This window comes from Pleuronectes platessa, chromosome 3, assembly GCF_947347685.1.
Source record: "Pleuronectes platessa chromosome 3, fPlePla1.1, whole genome shotgun sequence".
Classification (NCBI taxonomy): domain Eukaryota; kingdom Metazoa; phylum Chordata; class Actinopteri; order Pleuronectiformes; family Pleuronectidae; genus Pleuronectes; species Pleuronectes platessa.
In genome coordinates, this window is record NC_070628.1 from 8,134,709 (window position 1) to 8,154,081 (window position 19,373).

Here is a 19,373-nt window from a genome sequence, read left to right on the forward strand (position 1 = left end):
TAAATGACATGAAAAGTTTATTGTTGCATATTGGTTGAGCCTTACAACGTGTAACAAAAGAAATGTATTTACTTTAAGGAAATTCTAAAGAATAAAACATGATAGTGAAATATTAATCGACAAGAAGCTGCATTAATGTGAAATTAACAAAATGTTAACGACCATTCAATTGGAATCATATTTTAAGGACCTGTTGAGCCGAGTCTCACACAGAACAAAGCTGTGTAGTAAAGCTGGAGAGAGGAGGCCCTTCAGGCGAGGTTCCTATTATTGCCTGTTGTCCTGGTTATGCGTCATCTCCACCGCAGAGCAACAGAAGGGCCTTACGGTAGTCACCGCCGGTGTCTCCCTGTTACAAACACACACAGGCAGTGAAAGTTACAAACGGGGGAAAGGAGTCATAACTGGTGTGAAAACGTGTGAGTGTGTGATTTATTGATGATTATACCTTGATCATTGAGTGCAGAGAGCAGGCGAACAACCTCCTGAACTCAGACCTGATGTCCAACAAGTCCACCTCACTGCGAGACACCATCACCCTGATCAGCGTGTCGTCATCAGTACCAGCACCCTGCGACAAACACACACACACACACATCATTAGAATATGTCTCATAAACAAAAACAACATGTTTAACAGCAGCATCACGTTATTAACAAGGACCGACTACATTCAAGATCTCATTATCTAAACCAAGGAGGTTATCTTTTCACCCCTGGTTGTTTTGTTTGTTTGCAAGATTATACATATTAGAAAGTTTACCAATATTCTACTTTAATTAAAGACCAGGATCAGAAATTGATCTGCATCTAAATGCATCGAATTTCATTATTAAATAATTCAGGGATGTGATCTAGTTAATGAGAAAAAAGTGAAAATGTTTTAAAATCCTCTTTAGCATTCTGGGCCTGGATTCCTGGAGTATTATAAATATTATTATTATTATTATTATTATTATTAAGTTCAATTTCATAATGACTGGATGAATAAATGATGAATATTCACATACCTGCTAAATCTACATGAAGAAAATGTAAACTTAGTTTTAACCTCTGAATAAAAGCAGCACTGTAGCTGACATTATAATGTGTCATTACAACCAATATCATTTTGTTTTTTAGGAACACGTTAAACATAGAGGGATTTATATAAATATACTTTCAGACGTGGTCATTCTTAACCTCCTCAGCAGTTTGTCGTCTTACCTTCATGGCGTAGTACAGAGTCTCAGCAAAATAGACTGGAACGCTCCGGGCACACTTCACTTCAGAGGGAAAATAGAAACGAAATGTAAGAATTGGTTCTGTTTATAAGTCACCACAGTTTCAGAGGAAACCAGTACAGAACCAGTCGGCAGTGAGGACTTGTTTCGTACCCACGGCGAGGAGCAGGTCCCTCAGGCCTCCAGACGTTTCCCTCTGGATGGTCTCCTCCATCTCGTATCCAGACAGCTTCATGTAGGATTCAAACACTGAAACACACATGTTCAAAGTTTGTCTGATTATTATGTGATGTTTTCAGAAAAAACTACTTTAAATTCTAAAAAAAAACACACGCCCACCTTTTCTTAGATGTTCGGCGCTGCGGTTTCCCAGGATGGTGACGAACGACTGCTCATCGGTTCCAAACTTCTGCTCTCCGGCCTTGAAGAGGGCCTAGGACCACACAGAGTACACATCACACTGTTAGACTCATAACTAGACCTATTTAAAAACTATTAAATATTTATTTCATTCCATAATTTACTAATTCCTTGTAAACAGAGATTTGAAGTGAGTTTTAGCTTGCTTCTTCCACTAGAGGGTGCCACAACATCATTCCTCCAAACTGCCAAGCCCTCCTCCAACGCACAATAAACACTCTTGAAGTATCCTGCCTAAAGCTACACATGTGACACTCACACACTCAGACTAAAAGACACAGACACCATTGATGGTGAGGAGCAAGAAATAACAGCTGACTCACCTGAGCATCTTTCTCAATCTCTCCCTGCTGGATCCCCTTCTGCCTGTTGGACTTAGGAGAGAGGGAAAACAAATGTTTAGAGAAGAGGAAGAGGAAAAAGAAGAGGAAGAGGAAGAGGAGAGGAGATATTTACCTGCAGCAGAATGACCAGAAGTCTCTTGAAGTGACCTGAAGTGTCACCAGATACGTCCTCCTCCAGGTCGTCATCATACTCTGAGGGAAACACATCACGACACACATGATGTCTTCATCTTGGAAAACACAAGTTTCCTACATTTCTTTAAAACGCTTGTCTTTAATGTGTGTGTGTGTGTGTGTGTGTTTGTGTGCGTGTGTGTTACCCGCTCTGTAAGCAGCCGAGATGTCCTTCACCTGCTGAGCCGTCCTGGAGGCGAGGATCTCCACCAGCACCTTCTCATCCGTTCCTGCCCCCTGGAGGTCAAAGAGGGGAAGTGTCACAGACCTCTCAAATCCACTGCCCAGCTGCTAAAGTCCCTGTCCACATCTGGCAGCTGCTGCAGCACCTACCTTGATGGCATTGCGAATCGAAGTCACATCATAGGCGAGGGGTGCGGTCATCAGAGCCACGATCAGGGACTCAAATTTGCCCCCCAGCTCACCCTTCAGGTCACTGACCAGATCCTGTCGTGAAGAAACATGGTAAGTTTTGGTTGATGAAGAACATACTATAAAGTCGTCCTGAGAGGAGGAACACCGTGAGACCTGGGGGACGCTACACAGTGTTAACTGGTGTTATTTCTATTCTCCTCATTAGGAGACATCTGGGTCTGCACCAGCTTCCTCTGTCAGCTCACAAGATTCCCTTCACACATCTGGCAGCAGAGTGGAAACAGAGGGGAGCGAACAAAACAGCCAGAACCGCTCTGTCAGTAAAATCTGCCTCTAATCAACACGTCATGTTGGGCTCGTTGAATCAGGCCGAGAAACAATTCACGTAACTTACAAACTTAAACTGACAAAGTTGTGTACAGTAGAACTGTGAGTCTCCTCAGAAATAACAGTCTGTGGTGTATTACTGTTTACTAGTGGAAGATCATTTTGTTTCAGCGACTCCTATAAATAAAATAAAAAATGCAACAATTATCTGTCTATTTAATAATTTTCTTTGTTGTTCCCTCCAACGACTAATTCATGTTTCTATTGAGGTTTCAAAAGCTACTGAATCGATTTCCATGAAACTTGGTGGAAGGGCGGGTCATGACACAAGAAGGAATTTATTAAATTTTGGCGCAGATCCTAATAAACAGGGTGCGTCCTGGAATTTTTGCTTAGTTTTTTCTTTAACATAACGAGATAGGGCGTTAGCTTTGACCGAGTGGCCCTCTAGTGGCGTGATCTACTTTCCCTTGTTTTACTGTTTCATGTTTAGAGCCCAGCATGTGCACAGATTGGAATCAATGTAAATAGATACAAAGATGATAAATGGTAAAAACCTTGTGTGAAGAAAGCAAAGACGTAACAAATGCTAAGAGAGGGTTTCGGAGGCCAGTGGGAATTTAGCAGTAGAGAGAAATAGTTTAATAAGCATCATGTCTTTAAATGGTGTTCTTCTTCTTTTTATTGTTCCTATTCTTTATATATGTAATTACTGCTTTTACGTGACGCTGCCTTCTTGTTGCTTTTATCTTTTATACATCAAATTGTTTTTATGAGGCCTTCAGACTGCAGCTGTGAGGTTGTGATGTTGTGGTGGTCACGTGATCACGAGGCGCTCCCACCTTTCCAAACAGAGTTTTGTAGCTGCTCTGGATCTGCTGCCTCTGGGCATTGCTGCGAGCCACCAGCAGCTGCACGATGGCATCCTCATCAGTCCCTAAGGGCATCAAGAACCACGGTTACTCAGGCTTATAACTGTTCTCATGAGACATACGTGTTCCATGACAATCCACACGCTCTGACTGGATCGGCTCTTGAAGTGTTTCAACCACGTAATCACGGCCTTCGGTGCAGGACAGCGTTCTGACTCACAGAGAAGCGTCTCCGGTTACTGCTCCCGGCTCACGTGTCTATGAGTCACCGGTGCGTGGGTGGAGCTCCACGCAGACACCAGGGATTACTACACCGATTGTTCAGAGAGGAACTCCCCACGTGACACTCTGCCATTGGTCTGTCGGGAGGAATACTACCGACTGACGTGGCTTCTGCATATCAGATAACATTTTGCTGACAGCAGATACACACACACACACACACACACACACACACACACACACACACACACACACACACACACACACACACACACACACACACACACACACACACACACACACACACACACACACACACACACACACACACACACACACACACACACACACACACACACACACACACCATCTTACCCAGCCCTTTCATGGCTTTGTGCAGAACCTCGGCATCAGCGCTGGCGTTGAAGCTGCCGCTGGCTTTCACGGTTCCTCTGCTGGCCTGCAACGAGGGAGAAGTGGACAGATTTTTCCAAAGTTAGATGTCTTTTCACGAGCAGCTGATGTTTTTCAATTTATTCCCATAGACAATAAATACTTATACTCTCCACTAAGTAAAAAAAACTTTAAAAGTATTCCCCCAGCTGTTATATACAGATACTAAAGCACCAAGCCTCTCAAGGGAAACTTCCTGAATAACACATCATGCAAGTTGACAATTATATGAACGCATGTTGTATCATTGTAAACAGAGATAACATCATCTTTAAGCAACATCCGTGGTCAGTGTCCTCATGATCGCTGCCTTGTTTGCAAACGTCAAATAATAACAACTTTATTTGTACAGCACTTTTCAATACAAGTTACAAAGTTTTTTACAACAAAGAGTATGAAACGATGAATCTGGACAAAGGAACAGATCCAGTTTTTGCTAAATTACGATATAAGGCGTCTATTTCCACCACTTCCCAGAGAATAATTCATGAATCTTGATTATAAATACGAGAAAATCAGGCATATTCTGTGGACGTCTTTCTATGGGTGTTTGCACTGAAGACGGAAGGAGAGAGGAGGATGTGACATATCGATCGAATCTCACTGGCGTCAAATATTAACACCTGGTATAAATGTTATCAGGAGTCTGGACACAATCTGGATATGAGCCGCATTGTAAAACCCGGTCTGAATGGAGTCATTGATTCTTTGACTAATCATTTCCCCGGATTATGGATCAAACATTTCAAAACAGGGAACTGACCGACACTGAAGACTGTGAGAATCTGATAAGGCTGAAAGAACATCAACTGTAAAATGGATTTTACTGAGCGGTTCAGGCTGTGATCATTGCAGCTGCTTCAGAGATGTTTAGAGACGAGCAACCACGGGAATGTCTGTGGAATTCCAACCCTGGAAAAAAACATGTGGCGGGTCCAGAAAACAAGTTGCCTGTTAACAACCGGGACTCTGTGTTTTCTCTGCAGGAAGAAGAAAAGCCGCAGTTTTTTAATAAACACACTCATCAGCACAAGGTAAACTAAATCTAATCAATGGACAAACAGGGAGATATTTAGACAACGCTGATCCCTCCAAGTGGAATGCATGACGCCACTGGTGCTCGTACAGTTGACAGGTTGAGTCGTACAGGACGAGTTCGCACAAGACAGAGTCGGGGGCCTCTGGTCTCAGTATGTTGAACACAAGGGGAAGTCAATGTAAAGCACAGACAGTGACACTGGCCCCACACAGGTCTTATCGCTCCCCTCCTACGTTTATGGGCCGATGTTACCATGGAGTCTGGGAACCAATCCATGTAGACGTGATGTATAAACAGAAGTCGCCTGTCATAATGTCATAAAATCGGTTTTATGGTTAACAACCCATGTTGTAGAGCTTGTGGATATAACCAACAGATTGAAGAACTAATCCCATAATAAACCCAGAGTCAACAATGTGTTTGTTCCGTCTCTCAACACTTCCTGATCGCACTGACGACCCGGAGATAACTTCCTGTTTCATTTCTTTATTTTAAAAATTCAAAGCACAGGTTTGGATCATTTCAGACACTGTGAAAAATTTTCTGATCACAACCTGTAAAACCCTCAGCCAGATGCAGCAGGTCATTAGAAACTCAGACCACGGACTCTGACTCCTGAACAGTTTCTTTACTGAGGCCACGATTCATAATCTCAATAAATATACTAAATGACAGTCCTCACTATATATTCATTTTATACTGCAATAACTACTGTGAACTGCACTTTATTCTAAATTGTTTTATTTTTTTAATTGGTTTGTGGTCACTGCTTGTACATTGTGTACTTTTTCAGTTCCATGTTCACATGGCTCAAGTTCCTTTGTTTCCTCCTTGTAAAGCAACTTTTTAATATTGCTAACAAAGGTGCTACATAAATAAGGATTATTGTTATTGTTGTGATGTTTTACTTTTATTTAACTTGTACTAGTTGCCAATAAGGAGTAGCACTCTTAATTTCTTGTATTATATAAAAAATGTATTCTATTCTATAATCTAATATCTATTCTACTTGATTGTATTCGAGTTGTTTTAAATTCTGCAGGCTGCTTGAACTTATGACTTCAGTATTACTGAATCCATGGCTGCAGCCCTGGTTCCAAGCTTTTTTTTTTGCTTACTGAAGACTTGGATACATAAAATATGTCAAAAGTATGTTATTGCACATTAATCTAATTGTAGTAACTTCCTCAAACAACTGGGCTCTGTGGTTTTTAAAGCAAATGTTACTCAAACGACAGTAAATGGCGCATTTGACTAATGTGATGCTAATGCATGTGAGTATTAACAGCTCCGGGACAGAGTAGGTTACGTGTGGGATTGACTCAAAATAAACCACAGTGTCTATTAACAATATCACAGAGAGCAAATGTGTGGTCAGCGATTTGTCTTGAACAGTTTTGGAAAACAATGGAGCTCTGTAACACAAAGGAATACACAACATCCGGCTTGGAAACAGAGAAGACTTTTAAGATTGGTTTATAACTTCAGACTAAACTGTGACAGCATCATGTCTCACTGTTATGATGACAATGTTCATGGTGGCGAACCGACTCCACCCTGACGAGCGGGGGGGAAAGAAAGAGCCGTTTCCCCTTTAAGAGAGGAATGGGAGGGTGGATTTAAACTGGAGGCGAGACGTGGAAATGTTTTTTGTGAAACAGACGGAGAGGTAGAGAGACGCAGAGACCCACCCGAATGGAACAGAGCCCATGTGACTCATACACCAAACCTCCCTACTTCCCCCAAATTAAACCTCTCTCTACACACACACATACTTTCTTGTGCTTAGTATCTTAGTGAGTACACTCATTGACATACTGTATTCCCTAGCCCCTTCCTGACCTACTTACCTTAACCAGTAGAACTAAATGCCTGACCTTAACTTAATTCTAACCATAACCCTCAACTCTTGAAAAAGTGAGGATCGACCAAAATATCCTCTCTCATAAGATCTAAACTGAAAATGATACACACAAAATAAAAGTACACACACACACACACAAACACACACACAAAGACTTTCTATACTCGTATGGACCCTCACTATCATAAATGGCCCCAAACAACTTAACACTAGAACTCCTCCTTTACTTAAAACCGAATTATTCCTTAAAAATAGGTTTTCCTCCTCATACGGCCTTTTCAAGTTTACAATAACTGAAAACGGGTCTTATAAAAAGCAAAGCAACACAAGTCCATTCACACTTACAACGTGACGAACCGGACAGTTGTGTTTGTTTAAGTGTAAAAACTCAGTTTAAACACACAGAAGGACAGTTGGCTTATTCAGCCGCATGTACATAGTGGCTATAATTCATAGTATCTGCTGCCACTGATTAAACATCGAGCTAGGACTTTGGAAACATGTCTGAAGTTTATCAAGAGTGAATAAATAAACTCTGCAACTGTGTCCCAGACTTGTCCTCCAGTCAAATTTAATCTGGGCATTATATAATGGGGAATAAAGTGGGCGTTGTCCTTGTGTTCAGATGTAAAAACCACTCTGAGTCACACATTAGCATAAATAACGGATTTTTACGCCGACTATTGGAGGAATTGTGACTTTAGTTGTAGGTTTAAAGTGAAGTTTGACGCTTTTCTTTGTGTTAAAAACTTTTAAAAAGATACGCTTAAGAGAAGTGGAGCACACTCACCATTTTGAAAAGTCTGGACGGTTTATTGGAGAAGATGAGGAAGGAGATCTGTTGAAGAGAGAAAAGCTTTAACCGGCGATGAAATGAAAAACAGAGAGAAACTTTAGTAGAAACTCTTCATCAGTTTTAATAAAGGTCTCCGCTGTGTCTTCTTCTGTCTGTCAAACTTCCTCCTCGGTCCCCAGGTGAAACCCCAGGTGAGACCCCGGCTGTCCCCGCTCACCTGGCCCAATCTGCTCTTCCGTTCCCCCCCGCATGTTACAGAGGTTTGCCCCCCGATGAGGTGAGGAACTTACCGCGGAGCTGAGAGACGAGGCTCGGGCAGCGGACACAGAGAGACCCGGTGGAGATGGAGGAGAGGAGGAGAAGGAGGACGGAGAGTGAAGCTCCAGCCAGAAAACCCCTCAGCTTTGTGCGTGTGTGTGTGTGAGCCACACCCCGGCAATAGTCCATGGAACAGCCCTGCTCCCAGTGCACTCTGGGAAATGATGTTTTTGATTGGAAGTGTCGATGGTGGAAAAAGTTTCAAAAAGTTTTTACAGCTGCAGAAAGAAAAGGTACGGTAGAGAATTGTGGCCACTTACAGGGGGGAAATATAGGTCGTAACATTATGAGTGTTAAGTAATATAAAATATATATAGAAAAATAAGTTGTTAAAATGTACAATAATTAAGTGATATGAGAATACAGTGGTTATATCATGAGGAAAAAGTCCTTAATTTATAAGAATAAAGTCGAAATATTATGAGCTTTAAGTCATATTAGGAGAAAAAAAGGTTATACATATTTATTAACTTAGATTTAAGTCATAATATTACGAGAACACAGTGATAATATCATGAGAAATTAGATAGTCGAGAATTTATGAGAATAAAGTTGTGATTTTATGAGAGTTAAGTCATATTAAGTTATAAAATATAAGAATACAGTTATACGAGAATACAGTGGTAATATCATTAGAAAAAAGGTTCTAAATTTAAAAGAATAACTTTGAAATGTTTCAAGAAAAAAGCCTTAAATTTACCAAAGTAAAGTTGTGATTACCAAAATAAAGTAATAATATTACAGAAAAAGTCATAAAATGTAGAGACTGATGTTGTTGATGTTGTTGTTGTTGTTGTTGTTGGGTTGTTGAAAACAGAAGCTCCAGTCAGACTCAAAGTTGATGATAAAGACTGAATCAAAGCAGACAGATGAAAGATGATAAAATATAAATGTTCCACCGAGCTGAGTGGAGCTGCAAAGTGAGGAGATAATTATCTGTGGGTTTGTCAATACAAGTAACCTCTTTCACATTACACATAGTTATTAGATCCATTGTTAACATGGAATTATTGATTAGTGCAGCTTTATATGTCAGTACATCAGACCACTGGACGACAGGAAAGTCTGTTATGCTTTGCTAATGCCCACAAGTTAAAGACTACTAGGAAAATACTCTAGATGTGCAAAGCTGAAGTAGTTATGATAAAGTTTAGGTCAAGGGATGGATGGACTGTTGCACCAAACAGTATTTCTTTCCAAACCCCTGGGTTGATTCTGTGCCTTTCACCAAAGGACGACCAGTGTTTACATGTTAAGGTTAAACTGAACTTCTCCATGAGGCTATAATCTGTGAGTGACAAGTATGTACCAATAAGTCATAGACATAATGATTAAATATTAAACAAAAACAAATTAATAAATAAATATGAATGTGTTAGTCAGAAACTGGCCAAATACTCTGCTTGACTAGTTGACATCAGGCTTTGACATCAGGTGGAGACTGAAACCGAAGCTGCTGTGACAATTGCAAAGATTAGATCTGTTCAATAGAGAATGTCACAATAGAAATACATGGAATTGATTTGAATTGTTTCTGCCATGAATGTGAGCCCTTGTCTTGCCTTTTGCTTTGGCAAGTATGGAATCTTCATGCCAGGTCAATGAATCACCAACCGAGAGCTGCAGATCAATTCAAACAGAGATACTTAACACACACACACTCACACACACATACACACACACACACACACACACACACACACACACACACACACACACAGTGTGGGTTTCAATATTTTAAATAAAATACACATATAGATAATTATGGGATGTTTGGGATGGATGGATAATCTTTTATTTTGAAAGACCACTGAAGATGATCTCTGAACTGCTGTCAATACATACAGTTTGGAATTGCTCTGCTTTAAATAATATCTTAATAATAATATTTTAGAATATATTTGTGTTTGATTTGGTTTTCCAGTGAAACAAAAGCACGGACCAGTTTTAAGGGAAATTTGGAAAGCTCAAATGAAGCATGATCTGTTATCATTTCCAGATGTTCAAGATATTTCAAACATTATACAACAATACAGAAGTATTTAAGAAATTCTCAAAGGCACAGAGATTACTAAACACCCACAAACTGTGTGTTTTGAGGAAGCGGGTGTAAGTTAGAGAACATCCTCGCTTTCTGAATGTGTAGCATTAAGAAACTTGAAGTTAAATCTGAAGCCGCAGAGCCCACAGCACACAGAGTGAGACAAATACACAAAAATACACAACTACGCTGTATTGTTTGTAAAAAAAAACAAAAAAATCCCTTTTCTTCTAAGGATCATTCTTATTATTTATGGACACAAATAATGTTGTTTTTACCAGAGTTCTCATGATGTTTGTCTCCTTCCCTCACATTAACAAATAAACAAAAAGACACAAACAGAATAAATTACCAGCTATACATATCACTGACCTATGAACCAAATAGTCCACAGAAAGTCTCACTCTTTTTCATAAACACACACAAACACAAACTGCTACTGACTTCACCCTCCAGCCTGTATGAATAACACATGTGTGCTAGCTTTTCAATTACTTGTATTTGTGTTAAAGTTTTCTTTAAAAAGCCCAGTGACACATTCAATATGCCACATGTCATCATGGAATATAGTCTCTGAGGTATTTGTTACTGCTCTGACAAAGAAAGATGTGAGAAATAGTCTTGTAAACCTGAGTTTATCCATCAATTTGTAATACTAACAACAGAAAAGGTGTTGTAATGAAACTCTTGTGAGGAACCAAGTACCACATCCCCTTTCTGAGCATGCATCAGTACTTAAGTACAGACAACAAAACAAAAACAAGTGTTGTATAATGTATTAATGCTACTTCAGTCGCTATCATCACTGTTCATTTTACAACTCAGAATGAAACCTAAGGTGGAGGCTATAGTGCCACCAAGTGGAAGAGAGAGGGAAATTCCACAAAACCACAACCTACATTGGAGATGTGAAGACTCCCAAGCACACACTGCTGTTATATTCAGAACATATGTCCATATATGAACAATTGAAAGGTGTTTAACATGAAGTAACTTTTTTTTACCTTGAGAGTAAAAGCTCAGTTCCCACACGCTACTGAGAAAACAATGAGTCATACCAGTTCACTGTGTTATTCAGCTCCATAAGAAAAAACTGATTATGATCATGAGGCAAAAATGACAATGCTTTTTAATTTGTCATTGGCTGTTTGGTACAAGGAGGTGGCACTGTGGTCCAGTGGTTAAAGCTGTCACTTCACACCAACATTTTATTATATTTTAAAACCTAGTTTTTTATGTGTGGAGTTTGCATGTTGCCGTCGTTTGACTGAGTTTTCTCTGAGTGCTATAGGTCAGCCCTGGGATACGCTGGCAACCTGTGCAGGGTGTACCCCTCGCCCAGTGTTGGCTTTCATTGGCTCCAGACCCGCGATAAACATGCTTGATCAATCGTGAGTCAGTCTCAGCCGTCAGTCAGGAAGTTTCAACCAGTTTTTATAGCACCAAACAACTAATTAAAACCAAATCTAGCTGGCAAATTTGCACTAGGACAAACACCAGAGTGATAAGATCACTACATAAAATGACGGAATCCATCTACAAGAGAAAAGTATTTACTGTGTGCTTTGACTTTTTAGATTGGCTCATGTCCTATTAGCCAACCAATCAGCACAGTCCTCTATGCTGTGATTGGTCAGCAGTTCTTATCAGCTTCATTTTCAACATGATCCTCTTAGTAAGTTTCGCCCTTGCTCTAAAGTAAACAGAGACGACCGGAAACCATAAGACACCAACACCAGCATAAAACTCTACCGCCACTAGTGTTTTGGTGGTGTAACGATGCAGAAGCATGAATCAGCCTTGACACGTAGGGGGGTTTATGACCTGCACGGCCACCAGGGGGCTATGGAGAGGCTTTGGCTTCACTTTCACTGGAGCTGTGATGTCGTCCATCTTTACTTAATTTTATCTTGTCCGTCTTTATATAAACGAGGTTGAGGACACACCTCACTTTTGACGAAACTGGAGTGATCTCACATCTTTATGACTTATGGATATGTGTCTGTTTCAGTACTATTATTATTATAAGTATTATTATTCTTTATATTTTATTCTATATCGTTTTTTTCTTCCCTTTTTGTGTATATCAATGGGTGCATATGTATGTATGTGTATATATATGTGTGCTTATATGTATATATGTGTGTGTATATATGATCTTATATGTATGAGAGAGAGAGAGAGAGAGAGAGAGAGAGAGAGAGAGAGAGAGAGAGAGAGAGTATATTGAATGTATATTAAGTGGTGAAAAAGAATAAGCACAGTATTCAAAAACCATGCCATTTATTCAGTCCCACTAAGCAGCAAAATGTGTAGTATGAAAAACCTCGATGTAATTTTAATATTCCCGGACACCTGCTCCATCTAAATCAGTGCACCATGGGTAATTCGAGAGCTGCCCACCCCCGCGTCTGCCGGGGAGATGGTACGAGCCGGGGCCACATAAAGTGAACACGGTGTAACTTCATCTTTCAGAACCGAGCACCGGCAGAAGAGTCCACCTCAACATCGCTGAGTCATCCCCGAATCACTGCTAGAAACATGGAGTGGAACGCGATGGAGATCAACCCGGAGGTGCGTGTGGTGGGGGGACAACTCGTCATTTTATCTTCTTAAACTTTCTCCTCCGTCTGTCGCTCACCTGCTGTTCTGTGTCTCTTTCAGATGCTGAACAAGGTGGGTAACAAAACAATGGCGACGGCTGTTCTGGGTAAGTTTCACAGTTAGCTAGCTAGTTGGAGGGAGACGCCACCTGCTCGCTACGCAGCAGCTGAAATAACCAATGTGGGCTTTAGTGAAGAGGTCCGTGTGTTTTAAAATGGTGGGGAAATAAAATTAAACCAACAGGAGAAGCGGTTTATTTATTTTTAAATCAATGCGCGCGAGCATCCTTCCCGCGTCTGGGCTGAAGGGTGTGGTCCGCCCCGCTGGACCAGCAGCGCGACGCAGCATCTTTTTTTTCCCAACACGCCCAGACACATGGCGCCGCCGCTGTGACACCCCCCCCCCCCCCCCCCATCAAAATGTCTGACACCCGCTGAAAGTGCGTGTGTCTCCCCGGGTTTCAGATGATGGTGAAGCTCGGTGCAGGTGAGAGCTGGCGCTTCGAGGACGTGCTGGGGCTGGAGGGAGAGCAACTGTCCGCCGTGCGCGAGCCATGCTGTGCCCTGATGCTGCTCTTCCCTCTGACACAACAGGTAGGAACCATGAGGAGGAGGAGGAGGAGGAGGGGGAGGGGGAGGAAGAGGAAGAGGAGGTCGGGGTGAGCCAGTGGTAGAGGCTGTTCTGGGTGGGGTCAGGCTGGGATGCAGGGAGGGCACGGCTGAGGAGGAAGTGATTCAGCAATTGTTCGGCTCCTTTTTAAATCGATGTGAAATCTAATAATCAAGTCAAACTTATTCATTAAACGCAGTTGTTATGCAAACATAAAATATTTATGTATTTCATTCATTCATTGTCCATCCATCCATTCTCTTGTTAATGACTTAAATATTTGATTTTTTGTAACTTGGAGGATAATTTGAAATAGTTAGTTTTACACAAATGTCCACCTGCAACAAAATAAAGGCACAAGATGTTGTCAATAATCCTTCTATTGTCTATTATTAACACTCATGATTTGATGGTCGCACGGAGGCTGGAGCTAATCCCATCACAGGGCAAATAACCATTCACTCTAAATTTAGTTTCCAACTAACCTAACACCAGTCTTTGGACTGTGGGAGTGCCTAGAGCAAACCCATGCTAACACAGGGAGAACATAGCAAACTCCACACCGAAAGATTCAAGCTGGGATCCTTCTTGCATTGAAGTTCAGGTTTTAATGTATATGTATGAAAGTACACACTGATCCCTTTCCTGTGTGAAAACAATATGTTTATTCTAACTGTGGCAATACAGGGAAATATATTGTTATGTAGACCAGAGCATTTCAAAGAGACTTCATGGGAGCCCCAAGGCAAAGGAATCCCATGATGCCAAACCGCATCATTCCAATCCTCAAATGATTCTCTGAATATCATGATTATGAACAAAGTGCAGACTGTGCATTCACATAAATCAAAGTAAAGTAGTACATTTTAAGTGCAAACCTTCACCATTCCAGGCACGTTATATACACACTTTTAGACATTCTAGTCTTCAACCATCCATCCTCCCGAACTCATCACAGGCCCAACTTACCCATTCTCACTCACAGTCACACTTACAGACAATATGGTTTCTAACTATCAGTCACAGGGACAACATGCAAACTCCCAACAGGAGGCCGTGTGGCATCAGTGCAAACCACTGCACCACCCTGCCATCCTTTAAATATTGATTCAAGTATCTTACTGTGTCATATGAAACAAGACACTTGATGATGTCACCTTGGTGTGATGGGAAATTGTGATAGGCATTTGAACTGGTTTCCCATGTTCTATTGACCAAACAGGTTCGATTAATCTAGAAAAAATAATCAGACATATTTACTACAGAGTAGAGACAAGCAGATCATCTTACTAGATACATTTCATTTTTGGCTTCATAAATAAATCAAACGAGTAATTGTCAACATGTTATTGGTTTTCCTGGATGTGCTTTCCGGTCCTGTTCTTCATTCACATGCACATTTTAATTGGCAGATGATATGAACATGCTCTCTGTCTGTGTGTGTCTTTTTATCTGTGTGCATGACAGCACGAGTCTTTCAGGGAGCAGCAGGCAGACAAGGTGGTTGGAGAATCTGAGGTTTATTTCCTGAAGCAGACAATAGTTAACTCCTGTGGCACCGTCGCCCTGCTGCACGCTGTGGCCAACAACAAGAGCAAACTGACTTTTGGTGAGTGGATGGGAAACGCATACTGGTCCAATATTGTGAGAACATCCAAACAATGTCTATTCACTAAACAAGTTCAATGACGTTATTCATACCTGCACCTTTCTATTCCAATGCTTAAAATCTAACAAATATTATTCTGTTTTTCACATGCCACCAACATACATCACTGATTTTAAAAACAAATATCAGAATTTCCTTCACCCCTTCTTTAGGAAATGTGATGCACATACACAAGCATTTACTGAATTGTGTGCACTTTAATTTGTTTTCAGATGCTGACTCTGACCTGAAGAAATTTCTGGACGAGACTGAAAACATGTCTGCTGATGATCGTGCCAAACATCTGGAGAAGAACAAGGTAACGCTGCATTATGGACAGTTAAATGTAAAATAAATGACAAGAGCAAACAGCTAATTTTGATCAGCATAGGATAAAGTTTGATATTAAAAAGCTTCATCAAAACTTTGTGTTTGTGTATATGGTTACTGTTTTATATAATAATATAAGATAATGGACAAAATAAAGAATAAATGCCAAAGGGAGTAAAACTCGAGTAAACCATATCTTGTAAAGTTGCATAAATTGCATTTGATGGTATCGACACTTGGTGGCGCTAGTCACTGCTTTAATCCTTGTCCCTTGCAAAGGCAGTTTGATTAACAGTTTTTCCATTTTAAAAAGTCTTTTGAAACTTTTGTTTTCCTCACTGAATTCCTGATGTGTGGGGTTTCTATTAAAACTTCTTTCCATGTATATTTGAATTGGTCTGTTCCAGCAGTATTAACTGAGAGGTTCTGACCTTTTTTTCCAGGCAATCTCTGAGGCTCACAATGAGGCTGCACAGCTGGGCCAGTGCAGGGTAAGATACTTCCCTATATGACTCTGTGGTGTTTTTCCATACACATTACTTATAACTACTCTGAATTGTGTGTTATATGTATTAGATAAAAGTTGATTTTCAAATTCACCTCTGTCTTTCCATATGCATGTTCCCTCTTTTTTAATATTCCATGCATGGACATAGTACATGATAGACTTGCTTTCCAGTGTTTGTCTTCTCTGACTCTTTTTTTTGTATCGCACTGTTTACTCAGTATAATATTCCTACATATTTTAACTTTCACAGCCTGAAGCCGACAAAGTCAACTTCCACTTCATCACCTTTGTCAATATAAACGGACAACTCTATGAATTTGGTAAGCACATGTAAACATCATGCAGATTCCTGTATGTGTTTTTACTTGTGTGATGGCACAGTCACTGTATTCTAAAATATCTGATTCTTTTTTTTAAGATGGGCGAATGACTGGAGCAGTGAAGCACGGAGCCACCAAGGATGAAACCTTCATCACGGTATGTAAACATATGGACGGACGTGTAAATGTGTCTGGGACCCGGGTCTTTTAGGTTGTAACATCAAGTTACCATAAGAGGGCGCCATGTGCATGAGTAATAAAAATAGAGCATGAAACGTTATGTTGGTTCATTGGACTCACTTAATAAATTCAATTCATTCATATTTGACCAAATGTTGTTACCATAATGTGGTGATATTTTGGTGATTTCTTTTGGAGCATTTATAAACGCACAACATTTTGTCATTTCACAACTGCATTATACATCAGATATATATATATATACACACATCCAATTTCCTTGTGTTTTTTTGTTTCTTCTCCTGAATGGGTTCCAGGATGCAGCCAAAGTGTGCAGTGGATTCGTGGAGAGAGAGAAGGGTGAAGTCCGGTTCTCTGCCGTGGCTCTTTGTCAGAGTTAGATATTTGGAAGGAAACGGAGCCGAATCGTTAAAAAAAAAAAATGTTTTGAAGTGTTCACATGGCAAACACAATCAGCAGGCACACACGGTGACCTGCACTCGCATACATCTGCAGGCACTATGCACTATAAAGCACATATTGTTTCCACATACTGCACTCATCTCATGAACAAAGCATTCCTTAGCATATGCACACACGCAAACACAATAGAATCCTTTTGTTCTGCCGACACTCACTGATACAAGCTGCTCCAAATGTTCCTATTTGTGATATTATTTAGCAGTGAAAATTGTTCAACTTGAAGTTGCTGCTTGTGTGTTTGTTATGTTGGGCTCCGCAAGTTTTTCTGTGCAATCCTTGGTGCATCTGCATCACTTGAAAGACTGATACCTTTTGTGCCAATAAAAGTTAGAAGTTAAAGGCAGAAAACTTGTGCAGGGACAGTTTTTTGCCTGTTAGTCTGAATGCCTTCAGTTGCTGTGTGGTTGAATCTATGAGGATCTGACATTCCTCAGAAGAGCCCAATTGGATCCGGGGGAATAATTTAACCATTGTTCAAGAGCACGGACGAGACCTTTTACGTCATGTTCTCCAGTCACTCTGACATTTCTCTAAAAAGCTGTTCTCTCTTCTAGTAGTTTTGAGTTCCAAGCTACAGGGGGTGGATCTCAGAATGTTTAGGTCACTGGATTGTAATTATAATATTGAGGTCACTGCCAAGTCAATTTCACGATCTGAAAATGTTATTTTTAGGTTAACAGTCCACAAATGCTGTAAAGTCAAATGCAACAACACTGCAAGTCTTCACACAAAACTTCCCATGAAGTGACTACAAAGTGTTATGTGTTTGAGAGGTGACTAGCTCTGTATGTCTTGTGTTTAAATTGTTTTAAGTTTTGCACTTTCCAAATGCTGTGTTGCTGTAGTTCTGGTGGTGATGCAGTTGTGGGAATTCAATAAAGCAACAAAAAAAAAAAATGAAGTGTCATTTGTTGTTTCTACATTGATTTTTGCTATTAAAACAAATGAATTTCCAACTATTTTGGTTCAACATTCACAAAGCGTTTGGTCCAATACGATCAGGATATTCTCCAACTTCTAAAAGTTTACTTTATTTTTCACATGTTGCGATCAGTGTCGTATGATGATCAATTCAATATATTTAGATTTTGGACAGTTCACTATGAGCTCTAAGAAAATAATCTTAATCCTGAACGTTTCTTCTGACTCTTGTTTTAACACCTATGTTCTTCTCTTGACTGGGACCAGTGTGTGCACTTCACCTGACTCCCATTCCTACTCTCTGTCACATGAGGGGATGAAGTGGTTAATATCCTGAGTCCCGACTGCTCTTGGACACGTTTCAGCTTCTGAGCGGCTGAAACAGGAGGAGGAGGACGGAGGAGTTGTCGATGTGGGGATTCAGCTCGTCTCTGTGGATACCGACACAAGAACTTTCTTTTTGTGGTAAAAAGAGCAGACACAGCGTGATGTGAGGTGTATTAAGTGACTGTGAAAGACCAGAGGAGTGTGACACAGAGCTTTGTGAAGCTAATCGCGGCCAACACGTCTCCGATACAGGATCCTACTGACGTCTTTACTCAAACAGAACCAAAGGACAGAGGACAAGGACTGTGGACAGAACTGATGCTTGTCCCTTTGTTGTGTCTTTGAATTGGCGTGAGCTCTTTTCCCTTTATTCAGGCGATTCAATAAAGTAACACGCACAGAAAATAATGGTTTGACCTGCCATTTGAAAAGGTCACATTTGCATTCAATAGGAAAGAGCAGACACCGTCAACACTCAACCCCATTGTGTCTCTCACTGTTATCAACTGCACTGATTATTATAGACGACTGCTAGGCCATTGATTTTGAACGTCAAACAAACAATGTGAAATTCAAAATGGGGCATACAGGCCGGGAACATTTAGGTCAGTTTTCAAGTTTTATGAATCTGGAGAGTTTAACATCCTGGTTCAGACTCTCATACGTCTGTGAAACCAACAAATATTTGAATCAATAAGAGAATTAATTCTACATCAGAATTTATTTGCCTGAAATATTTCCTGCGCGAGGGCACGAGGAAAAGTTGAGCAGTGGAACTTAAAGCCACTGCATTCTTTGTGCACTGGACATTACACAGATAATACCTTTAAGCTTTGATCAGGTACATAGTATAAACTGTACCTCATAACTTCATTACATATGTACTATATGTTCTATTCTAATAAATTTGAATACTACGAGAATAAAGTTATAATTGGCTTGATTTCTCTGTTGGATCTTTTCTATCACCAGCCT

At 40.4% G+C, this 19,373-nt stretch overlaps 2 protein-coding genes across 2 annotated transcripts; one reads left to right on the forward strand and one right to left on the reverse strand.

The window, feature by feature from the left end:
- Window positions 1–8,544, reverse strand: anxa5b (annexin A5b). The gene is made up of 13 exons (XM_053418720.1): window positions 8,400–8,544; window positions 8,104–8,151; window positions 4,333–4,417; window positions 3,706–3,800; window positions 2,495–2,608; window positions 2,308–2,398; window positions 2,100–2,179; window positions 1,967–2,017; window positions 1,563–1,656; window positions 1,377–1,472; window positions 1,207–1,265; window positions 449–571; window positions 1–349 (listed from the first exon to the last, which is right to left on the reverse strand). Exons 2-13 carry the CDS (start codon window positions 8,104–8,106, stop codon window positions 287–289), a joined length of 954 nt encoding a protein of 317 aa, XP_053274695.1. The 5' UTR covers window positions 8,107–8,151; window positions 8,400–8,544; the 3' UTR covers window positions 1–286.
- A 4,465-nt stretch (window positions 8,545–13,009) lies between these two features.
- Window positions 13,010–17,994, forward strand: uchl1 (ubiquitin carboxyl-terminal esterase L1 (ubiquitin thiolesterase)). The gene is made up of 9 exons (XM_053415528.1): window positions 13,010–13,042; window positions 13,133–13,144; window positions 13,537–13,665; window positions 15,149–15,290; window positions 15,563–15,648; window positions 16,103–16,150; window positions 16,418–16,487; window positions 16,586–16,644; window positions 16,985–17,994. The coding sequence occupies exons 1-9, from the start codon at window positions 13,010–13,012 to the stop codon at window positions 17,066–17,068; spliced, it is 663 nt and encodes a 220-aa protein (XP_053271503.1). The 3' UTR covers window positions 17,069–17,994.
- Window positions 17,995–19,373: the final 1,379 nt, after the last annotated feature.